This window comes from Oreochromis aureus, linkage group 3 (assembly GCF_013358895.1).
Source record: "Oreochromis aureus strain Israel breed Guangdong linkage group 3, ZZ_aureus, whole genome shotgun sequence".
Taxonomy (NCBI): domain Eukaryota; kingdom Metazoa; phylum Chordata; class Actinopteri; order Cichliformes; family Cichlidae; genus Oreochromis; species Oreochromis aureus.
The window spans coordinates 42992761-43003497 of NC_052944.1; the positions used below are offsets into that span (position 1 = coordinate 42992761).

The window sequence follows — 10737 nt, forward strand, 5'->3', positions numbered from 1 at the left end:
TTGCTGAGAGTTTCCCTAAGTTAATATATTAATAAAGTTATGAAATATTAGCATAGCATTTTAACTAACTAATCTTCTACACGCTGTAAACATGATAATAGTTATAAATGTTTTTAAAACAATGTGGTTTAACGAACATCAGGGTTTTCCCTTTACTTTATCTGATGAAGTGGCGCCATCTTGTGACGTAAACATTTCTGCACCATCAAAGACTAAAGAGCTTCTCAAGCTTTTAATGTTCAAGCGGTAACTTACACAAACCTGTACATTATTGTATCTATCATGTAGGAGCAAATCCCCACCAGGACATTTACTCACTATAGTGAACTCCATGAAATTGACACTGAATCACTGTTTAAAGACATAATAAAATGAAACAAAATACTGACATAAATTTAGAACGGTGTTGTACTGAGGCCCGTACAACTTGCATAACCCCGCTGACTGTCACCTTTTGGAGGCTGAACACCGACTTCATTTACTGAGGTTATATCTATCGAGTCTTTATCTCCTGATGTTCGTATGTGTCATACTCGTTTCGGTCGCCAATTTTGAATTAAAACAAACATTAAAAACGTATTAAAGGAGGAGAGAGAGCAAATAAATCCGATTAACATCTGATCTTTGTATTTTCAATAATCAGCATGTCCTGTGTATACATGCATAATCTTTATTAAACGAGATAAAGCTGTTTCTGTCATGTACTAACCGTTAGGTTTAACTGTACAAGGCTTGTTGGTTGCTTCTTGGTAAAACCAAGATGGCGCCTGTGTGGGCGGCTCACCGTCAGCTGTTACCTGTTTTGATACTAGCTTGTTGGACACTATGAAACACATACAGATTCACGCGATGTTCAAATAATATTTTCATTGTGAATATTAATCATGAGGGTAAAAAGACAGTCCAGCTGCTGTCTCGAAGCCCTTTATACCACGGAGCGAGGTCAGCATAGATGTCGTTCTGCTGTCTGGAATCACTGACCCTAACACTGGGACCTGGATAAACGTTCACACGGAGCTAGTTACCAGCTCTCTAAGTTAACCCAGGGTTTCCCAGAGCGTTCTTGTGGAAGTGTTGGCAGCATCAACTAATCTAACGGTCATCTACGAATCTAATTCGCGGGTCATGTCTGTGTTCTCCCACAGAAAATGATCCTACACGAACAACATGCTGCTTCAGACACTGATCCTCCCGGTGGAAGTGCACCTTCTTTTTCCTCCTTTTAAAGATTTTTAATGTTAGTTTAAATTCAAAATCCACAGTTAAAAAAATATATGAACACCAGATAATAAAGAAAAGTGAATGGTTCAGTCTAATGTGTGCTGTAGTGAGACATTAAACTTCACTAAAACTATGCAGTTATGAAACGTAACTTTAATCTGAGCCAAACCGATTTGCTTAGTTGTAAATAAAAGAGTGAAGTAAACGTGACCCGACAGACAGAACCTAATTATTCACAGTGTTTAATCTCCACTGAGAGCTAAAACTCAGCGAAGTTTTAAAGCTGTGTGCTGGTGACGGTAAACTGTGACTATCACCAGGTTACATGGGCGCTACAGAAACACAGAGACACGAAACCAGGCGGAATTGTTTCATTGTTGGTGAAGATAATACTGATACTAACACATCCATATCTGCTACACAGAGCTCTACATTTACTGCTCATTTAGAACAAATGACTGTTTCAGCAAACGAGGACACAATCACACAGTCCACTGTCTTTGTTAGATGCGCGCCTGTTTCAGCAAAATTCACAAATTCCCTCCAACACAACGTCCGGCCCACTGTGCGGCTCCACCAATGAGATCCGAGGGCCTGCGCAGTGGTATTAGCATACAGCCTGTATAAAAACCGCTGCTCTGAGTCACAGAGCTCATTCGTTGAGTATCGAAGAAGAAAAATGCCTGAACCCGCGAAGTCCGCGCCCAAGAAGGGCTCCAAGAAAGCCGTGACCAAGACCGCCGGCAAGGGCGGCAAGAAGAAGAGAAAGACCAGGAAGGAGAGCTACGCCATCTACGTGTACAAGGTGCTGAAGCAGGTCCACCCCGACACCGGCATCTCCTCCAAAGCCATGAGCATCATGAACTCGTTTGTCAACGACATCTTCGAGCGCATCGCTGCCGAGGCATCTCGCCTGGCTCACTACAACAAACGCTCCACCATCACCTCCAGGGAGATCCAGACCGCAGTGCGCCTGCTCCTCCCCGGTGAGCTGGCAAAGCACGCCGTGTCTGAGGGCACCAAGGCCGTCACCAAGTACACGAGCTCCAAGTAAACTGACTAACAGACGTCAACCCAACGGCTCTTTTCAGAGCCACACACTTTAAACTGATGAGCATACTTCCTACTGTCAAATATGCAGTTACTATGTTGCCAACTACTTGAATCGCGGACGTAGATCTTTGTGTCACTGGGTGGTATTAATCCGCTGCACAGACCCAGACGACTGAAGTGTATCTCTGGTTTTCAGAAATTGAAACTCACTACAAATTATTATATAAATGCGACTTTGTATTTGACACTTGTTTGATTTCTAAACATGCATTTTTTTTTTTAATTATAAGAAATGTTAAATTTATTATCATTGGACTGAAATGCTGTGACGCACAATTCAAAGAAGCAGAAAACTAGTATCAACATTCATGTTGCAGTTTGTTGTGTGTGGGGTTTTTTTTTTTTTTTTTTTTTTTCTCTCCCCCCCAACTGCACTGTCTTGTCTGTATCGTTCTGGTCTGTCTGGGGTTGCACTGTTTTTGTTTTGTTGCAACGTTTGCACATCTGCACTTTGTGGTCCCGTCTTGGTGTCTCGCTTCGCTGTGTACTGTACCACTGCACATGGTTGAAATGACAAACCCACTTGACTTGATGATGCGCACTGTAACATTATAAACACACAGCACTTGAGTAACCGACATTAAGAGGTGGTTTTTTGGACTATCAGAGGGCAAAAAATGACTAGATGCCAAATGCATATTAAAGGTATGAATTGGTATCACTTTTTGGAGTTATGTTTTATTCGTACTTGTATTTTGTATTTTTCCCCCCACTTGTGCCCCTGGATGGATGACACCTTTAGCATTTGCCTTATACTGCCTATGCCACAGTCAGCTTTGTGTCCTTCGCATCCAACTTTCCTAGCGATGCCCAAAGAGGAATTTCCATCAAAGCATCTTCAATCTAATTCCTAATTTGATGGCTCCGTAACCACCTTTCACTTTCTAGCTGCCTTAATACAATAGTTGCATTATATAAAGTGCTGTGCATAAGATGGAGGATTGTACAGGGGGATAGGTAGGAATGATTTCTTGTGTTCAGATGAATTTTGGTCATCTCAGTTTCTCACTAAACTCACTCCTGTGACTGGTCAGCACATGATGGAGTGGGTGGAAGGTATCAGTTTACATATTTTTCAGTAAATGGAAGAATAACAGAATCCTCCAGAAAGAGCAGCAGAGATATACTGGGCATAACTAAATACTATACTAGATTAAACTGAGGTCGCTATCCAGGACATGAGATAAGCTTTATTAGTCCCAGAGCTGGGAAATTCACCAACGTGGGCAGAGCAGGATAAAATAAATAAACAATTACACCAATATTACTATGATTAAGTAAATAAAATGGATACAGTGATAAAATATGTTTGACTAGTAGCAACACCAAGACAATGTTGGATTTTTTTTTTTTTTTTTTTTTTTTTTTAAGCAGGTATTGAGTATTACACATTGACATACTTAGTGATCCGTTTGTGGATGTGTGTATTCACGTGTTCATTGACTGCTGTTGTTTATTGTAGAGTCAGTAACTGTAGAAGGAAACAGAGTCAATGCAGACTAAGAGATCAGAGCCAAAGTGTGGAAGCGAGCTGCTGTGAGGTCACTAATGAAGCTTCTGATATGCAACAATGTGAGTGAAACTGTGCTTTGGTTAGAAGTGAGCAGCTGTCACAGAAGTGTCGCTGCTCCGTGGGCCTCCAGCAGCATCGGTGTGTTTGCTGGGAGCTCGCGGCGTCACTTTGTCCCACAGCCGCGCTCACCAGATGCTGCTTTTAACTCGGAGTGGGTGAACAAACATGTGTATCAGCTGGAAAAGGCTTTTTACGGAGCTCTGCTGCGGCTCCATCGGTTTTAGCAGAGAAAAGAGTGCAAGAAGCCGCCGAGCAGCGCTGAGCTCCGCACCGAGTCGCTGAGCTTTGGAAGCTCCACGAGCAGAGAGCAGAGAGCACGAGAGTCCGACACGAGGCCTGCACGAGGGGACACAAGCCCGCTGTGGACTGCTCCACTGTCGGCCTGCAGTGCTGCTCACACACTCACTTTGAGCTCTTTGAACCCGAGACACGAAACACAAAATGAAGCATTGCGGGGCACACGCGAGAGCTGCGCGCGCTACCTTCACTCTCCATGGTTCTCATGGTGCGTTTAAGTGCAGCGTGGCGCTTCCGACTTGCCATCACTGTTCCCTGAATCTCGTTGAATCTCGATCAGACGCGAAAGGGGAAAAATGTCCGAGGAAGCTCCCGCACCTGCTCCAGCCCCGGCCAAGGCGGCCAAGAAGAAGAAGACGATGGCTTCCAAGTCCAAGAAGGTCGGCCCCAGCGTGGGCGAGCTGATTGTGAAAGCCGTGGCCGCTTCCAAGGAGCGCAGCGGCGTGTCCGCAGCCGCTCTCAAGAAGGCTCTGGCTGCCGGAGGCTACGATGTGGACAAGAACAAGGCCCGCGTCAAGACCGCCATCAAGAGCCTGGTGGCGAAGGGCACTCTGGTGCAGACCAAGGGCACCGGGGCCTCCGGATCCTTCAAGATGAACAAGAAGGCTACTGACAGCAAAGCCAAGAAGCCCGCAAAGAAAGCCGCTCCTAAAGCCAAGAAGCCCGCCGCTGCCAAAGCCAAGAAACCGGCAGCAGCTGCTAAGAAGTCGCCCAAGAAGGCAGCAGCAGCCAAGAAGCCCGCAGCGGCTAAGAAGTCGCCCAAGAAGGCCAAGAAGCCCGCGGCGGCGGCCAAGAAAGCGCCCAAAAGCCCCAAGAAGGCGGCCAAGAGCCCCAAGAAGGTGCTGAAGAAGGCTCCCGCAGCAAAGAAGTCCCCCGCCAAGAAGGCCGCCAAGCCCAAAGTCAAGAAGGCAGCCACAGCAGCCAAGAAGAAGTGAGCTGCCACCACTCTCACACTCAACAACGGCTCTTCTCAGAGCCACCACAGCAACACACAAGAGCTCCTTCCTCACACTCACTCACCACTCTGTTATTCACAATAGTGTCCTTATTATTAAAGCACATTTTCCATTTTCCTCATTACATTTACAAATTTTATTAATATCACATTTCATTATGAACATTAGTGCTGTTTTCAGAAGTCTACAGCTTCATAAAAGACACCAATACAAATATTAACAACTCAATATTTACAATCAGACCTTCATAATACAAGACATCACAACACTACTTGTTTTACTATGCAACACTATCATACAAGAAATACACCTTTAAAAGTTATCACCTATGTTTTTAAATATTCTATTAAAAAACGTGATAGAAAATATTACATTTATAGATGCATGTTATTATCTATATATGAGATATGTTTCACTTCTATTTTTATTTTTTAAAAGCCTACACTGGCTGTTGTAGTGGAAGTACACTGTATATTTTAATGATACTTAGCCAAAATATAACACTTGAAATGCTCTACTCTACAACCTTACCTGACTAAATCTAGGCCAGCTGAATTGATATTGGGTGATTTCAGGGACACACGTTTTACTCCAAGCTGAACCCATGCAGCTATTTATTTTAGCATGTATTTATTTCATTAGTCATTTCATACCCATTTTGATTCATGTACATTTGAACAAATTGAGTTCTGTAGCGTTAAGGATGAGGGGAAATCCATTATTTCAAAATATAGTCTTGAGGTTTTCTTCTTGACCTCACCGATCCTTTTGATATCCCAGCTGAAGAAGAGTCCGGGGCTGCCCTGTGTCCCCCTCCTCTGTAGTTTTCCACTAATTCTATTCTTCAGTCTGGGGGGGCTGTCCTCTCCCCAGGCTAGTAACTGTGTAACTCTTATTTTACGACAGGCAGACCCCCACTGTCAATACATTTTTCACACTGTACAGTTACACTCCAAAGTTTATAGCTGAACCAACTGATTTGGTACATCAGAGGTCAGGGTTCAGCAACTTAATGTCATTCTTGAGAGATTTAAGTTCGCATGAAATGCTTTGAGAACTCAAATTCACTATGGTCCTTCAAATGGGTTGACAAAGTCATTCTAACAAAACCCACACTTAGGAAAAATTTTCTGTTCTTCTGATCTCCAGCCACCCCCAAAATTTTCCAAATTCAGCAGCAGTGCTGAACATTTTGCTAACAGCTCCACATTTTCCTCCCTCTGTACCTGGATAGTTCCTGCCACACCAAAGAACTCCATCCGTCCTCCTCATGTTCTGTGTTACGATTTCTTATTGCGTTTGACAAGATCTGTGGTCTTGCCACATCATGAACTGCGTGTTGTCTGTTTCCATGATCTTAGGATCTGCTTTAATTATCAACCAAGTAAACCATGATGCATGTCTACAGTCATCATTAGTGATCTGCTAATTATAAGTTTCCAATTTACCCCAAATTATTAAGATGAGGGCACAGAGGTTGGACAAAGCACAAACCTTGAACACATGGAGAGAGATATTGCAAGCTTTTTAACTTTAGTTTCTAGATTTAATGTTAAATTTAAATGTCTATTATTGTCTGATGACAACAAAAGTGTATTTTTAAAAGTGCATTTGAATCCGTTATTGTGAAATGAATGTACTGTTTAAAGTAAATGAAGAGGCTTCCCTCCTACATTTCCTAGTATACAACTTGTTAAAGACACAGTGACAACAAGAAGGATGTTTGCTCAGAGAGAAGTGTTTGGCTCTTAAAAGAGCCTTTGTTGTTGGTGAAGCCAAGCGCTTTGCGTTTACTTGGCCTTGACGGGCTTCTCGGTCTTCTTGGGAAGCAGCACAGCCTGGATGTTGGGCAGCACACCACCCTGAGCGATGGTGACTCCCCCCAGAAGCTTGTTGAGCTCCTCGTCGTTGCGCACAGCCAGCTGCAGGTGACGTGGGATGATGCGAGTCTTCTTGTTGTCGCGGGCTGCGTTGCCAGCCAGCTCCAGGATCTCAGCGGTCAGGTACTCGAGCACAGCTGCCAAGTAAACGGGGGCGCCGGCTCCCACACGCTCCGCATAGTTTCCTTTGCGCAGCAGTCTGTGGACACGACCCACGGGGAATTGAAGCCCGGCACGGGATGAGCGGGTCTTAGCCTTAGCTCTGGCTTTGCCTCCGGTTTTTCCGCGACCACTCATTTTGACAGGTTCTTTTCTTCGTAGTATCGAGACTAAGAGGAAATGTGGTCCGATCTGCTCAAAGCCTCGCTTATATTTCCGCGGAGCGCGGGCAGCTTCGTCACGCACCAATCGCAGAGAGGCTTGCGGCAGCGCGCAAATTCAATGCACTTTTCTCCAATGAGCGGCACACACCGAGGCGGGGCGGTGCTCCTCTGAACGGTGCTGCGCACCACGTGGAGCCCCTCGCCAATCACGAGCCGGAGCGGCACCGCGTCACAGCCTGTCACACACTTTAAGAGCAGCGAGTCTCGTCTGTTTGCTACATTTTCTGCTCTTAGCACAGAAGAAGAAAAGAGAGAAAGAATGGCAAGAACCAAGCAAACCGCTCGCAAGTCTACTGGAGGCAAAGCCCCCAGGAAGCAGCTGGCCACTAAGGCCGCTCGTAAGAGCGCCCCGGCCACCGGAGGTGTCAAGAAGCCTCATCGTTACAGGCCCGGTACCGTGGCTCTGCGCGAGATCCGCCGTTACCAGAAATCCACCGAGCTGCTGATCCGCAAGCTGCCCTTCCAGCGCCTGGTCCGCGAGATCGCCCAGGACTTCAAGACCGACCTGCGCTTCCAGAGCTCTGCCGTCATGGCTCTGCAGGAGGCCAGCGAGGCTTACCTGGTCGGACTCTTCGAGGACACCAACCTGTGCGCCATCCACGCCAAGAGGGTCACCATTATGCCCAAAGACATCCAGCTGGCTCGCCGCATCCGCGGAGAGAGAGCTTAAGCTACACGCTCTCCTACAAACAACGGCTCTTTTCAGAGCCACCTCACTCACATCAAGAGCTCGCTCCTTTATTATTACATCAATAGTATATTCACACTCTAATCTTCATGCTCTTTCTATACTAGAAACTACAGTCGGCATCAACGTGGAATTCACTGACTTCACTTACAAAAATGCTTCATTCATTTTTAGCATGAATTGTTGTATGCTAGAATGGCTTCCTCCTTTACTTATTCACTTATTATTTTCCAAAGCTCATCGCATTGGAGTGCTTTGCACTAGACAACATGATAGACCAAGTTCTCTCAAGTACCTCGTGTAGACTCCTGTTGTTTAAATGTGCTATAAAATACTATAGACATGACAGTAAGCTTAACATGTGGTGCTATAGATTAACTAGTATTTATTATCATGACAATTCTCAGGCTGCTTTTAGTCATCCCAGTATCCTCGGCTGAGGCTGAAAGAAGCTTCAGTGCTCTCACAAGACTAAAAACATGGCTAAGGTCAACAATGACTCAAATGAAAGAATACAATTCTTTTCTGCTACACTGATATCACTTTCAATTATTAGGACTAAATGAGACTTCTACTGTAGTAACTTAGAAAAATGCTTTGTTACTTTATAGCATCAATTGTTGTATTTCCTTATCAGCAGGGAAACGGTAACAATACAGTTCAATTCTAAAATGTGTCCCTCTCTTACTTATTCATTTATTATTTTTCCAAAGCTCATCACATTGGAGTGCTTTGTGGTAGGCCAAATGATAGACCCTGTGCTCTAAAGTACCTCTGGTGAACTCCTATGGTTTTTAGAAGCTGACTTCTGGGAACACTGTTAAACTAATTTCACTGCACAAACTGTCTTCAGACTATTAACATTGAACAGCATACACACAAATGATACTGTGAGGCTTTCACTGTCCACAACAGTCCAATCAAGGTGAGACCATAGGTATAGTGCTCCCAGAGTATCATTCGCTGCCACTTTCAAGTCAGAAAATATAGTATTGACATTTTGAGTAATCTGTTGGAAATGCGATCTTCTGTGAATGCTATTTCATGCAGGAAAGCCAATATAAACAAACTTATAAAACAACATTGATTCTCAGAGATGGTTGTGATGGATGTGTGACAGGCTGTGCAGGTTGCTGGCTTCAGCTGTTTTCTTTGTTTGCTTGAGACCTCGTTCCAACGTGCGAAAACCTCAGTGATGAGACAGATGCTGTGTATTCACCAGCAAAGACATGTTGAAAGATCCCCTGTGATGTGAATGTATTTCACACCTAAGTCAGTGTTATACATTTGTACGGTGTGCTGTCTGGAATTCAGAGTTCCAAGGTAAAATCTGGCTAACAACCGATTCGATCCGGGGACCACCAATAATATTTCATGGCATGACCTTTCCCTCCTTTTCTGGCTCCGTTGGAGGCATCACTGGTTATTGGCCTTTATTAAAGATTTTAACTGTCCCTCATTTCCGCCAAAGGCCAGTAGATGGCGGTAGTTTCCCCCGCTCCTGTTTTCTTTTACGTCCTCAGATGACATGTAAATTTAGGAGTCCATCAAGCAACCCTTCATATTCATTTCTGAACAGCAAAAATGAGTGGAAGAGGAAAGGGGGGCAAAGGACTCGGAAAAGGAGGCGCCAAGCGTCACCGTAAGGTGCTCCGTGATAACATCCAGGGCATCACTAAGCCAGCTATCCGCCGTCTGGCTCGTCGCGGTGGTGTCAAGCGTATTTCTGGTCTGATCTACGAGGAGACCCGTGGTGTGTTGAAGGTGTTTCTGGAGAACGTCATCCGCGACGCCGTCACCTACACTGAGCACGCCAAGAGGAAGACCGTGACCGCCATGGATGTGGTGTACGCTCTGAAGAGGCAGGGCCGCACTCTGTACGGCTTCGGCGGTTAAGTTTACAGTACTGATCCAAGCAACAAAAGGTCCTTTTAAGGACCACCCATCTCTTCGATAGAGCTGATTCTACTCTGTGTGTGTGTGTGTGTTTTTCACTGGCACAAAAACGCTGAACATTCAGGCCTTCTCTTTGTATTGCCCCAATGTGCTCATCGTGCCCATTTACACACCTGCACCGTATGTCTCCACAGATTTTGCAATTTGTGGGTGAGACTGAAATATGTCTGAGAAGGTTCTCAGTATTCCAGGTCATCGTAGTCTAAGGAGCTTGGAAAGAAAATGTTTGGACTTATTTTAAGTTTAGACTGAAATATGATGAAGAACAATTTCCTTGAGTCTACGGTAGCGCAAAGTCTACGGTGACCGTAGACTATTACGTCTTTTCGTTGGCCCGGAGTCTACGGTGACTGGACTCTGGCCCAATAGGAGCGCTGAATCCCACTGTAGACGACCAATCGTCTGTCGACGGAAGTTGTGTCACCAAAACAACAAAGGGCAGCGGGACAGCGAAGCGGCCAACTCCGCTGTTTTTCTGGAAACTGGCATTTCTTTTATGTTTACGGTAAGTTATAGACTCTAGGACGCTCCCGGATTTAGCGGAAATTACACGAGGCTGAATACCGCATTTAACGCTTTTACTTTATGGTAAATGTTAGCTGCGCGCTAGCTAACATCTAATGTATTACGCCCATTTCTAGTCTTTTCAGTGGCTACGACTGATGATGAC

The 10737-nt window shown here is 44.9% G+C and overlaps 5 protein-coding genes across 5 annotated transcripts in view; 3 read left to right on the forward strand and 2 right to left on the reverse strand.

The window, feature by feature from the left end:
- Window positions 1-10737, reverse strand: part of LOC116333427 — a 493334-nt gene that overhangs the window by 253099 nt on the left and 229498 nt on the right. The gene's annotated exons all lie outside the window — the stretch shown is intronic.
- Window positions 1882-2321, forward strand: LOC120438194 (histone H2B 1/2). Its single transcript, XM_039608642.1, has one exon. The coding sequence runs from the start codon at window positions 1901-1903 to the stop codon at window positions 2273-2275; it is 375 nt and encodes a 124-aa protein (XP_039464576.1). The 5' UTR covers window positions 1882-1900; the 3' UTR covers window positions 2276-2321.
- Window positions 4492-5207, forward strand: LOC120438200 (histone H1-like). The gene has a single exon (XM_039608654.1). The coding sequence runs from the start codon at window positions 4501-4503 to the stop codon at window positions 5137-5139; it is 639 nt and encodes a 212-aa protein (XP_039464588.1). The 5' UTR covers window positions 4492-4500; the 3' UTR covers window positions 5140-5207.
- On the reverse strand, window positions 6926-7346 carry LOC116318752 (histone H2A). Its single transcript, XM_039608641.1, has one exon. It carries the CDS (start codon window positions 7335-7337, stop codon window positions 6951-6953), a length of 387 nt encoding a protein of 128 aa, XP_039464575.1. The 5' UTR covers window positions 7338-7346; the 3' UTR covers window positions 6926-6950.
- LOC116328222 (histone H3) lies at window positions 7668-10056 on the forward strand. The gene is made up of 2 exons (XM_039608656.1): window positions 7668-8026; window positions 9695-10056. The coding sequence occupies exons 1-2, from the start codon at window positions 7683-7685 to the stop codon at window positions 10005-10007; spliced, it is 657 nt and encodes a 218-aa protein (XP_039464590.1). The 5' UTR covers window positions 7668-7682; the 3' UTR covers window positions 10008-10056.

Bases quoted from the DNA above. Each gene is read 5' to 3' on its own strand.
- LOC120438200 (XM_039608654.1), top strand. From the start codon at position 4,501: ATGTCCGAGGAAGCTCCCGCACCTGCTCCAGCCCCGGCCAAGGCGGCC.
- LOC116318752 (XM_039608641.1), bottom strand. From the start codon at position 7,337: ATGAGTGGTCGCGGAAAAACCGGAGGCAAAGCCAGAGCTAAGGCTAAG.
- LOC120438194 (XM_039608642.1), top strand. From the start codon at position 1,901: ATGCCTGAACCCGCGAAGTCCGCGCCCAAGAAGGGCTCCAAGAAAGCC.
- LOC116328222 (XM_039608656.1), top strand. From the start codon at position 7,683: ATGGCAAGAACCAAGCAAACCGCTCGCAAGTCTACTGGAGGCAAAGCC. The intron at 8,027-9,694 runs CAAGAGGGTCAC...CTGAACAGCAAA, and splicing joins AACCTGTGCGCCATCCACGC to AATGAGTGGAAGAGGAAAGG.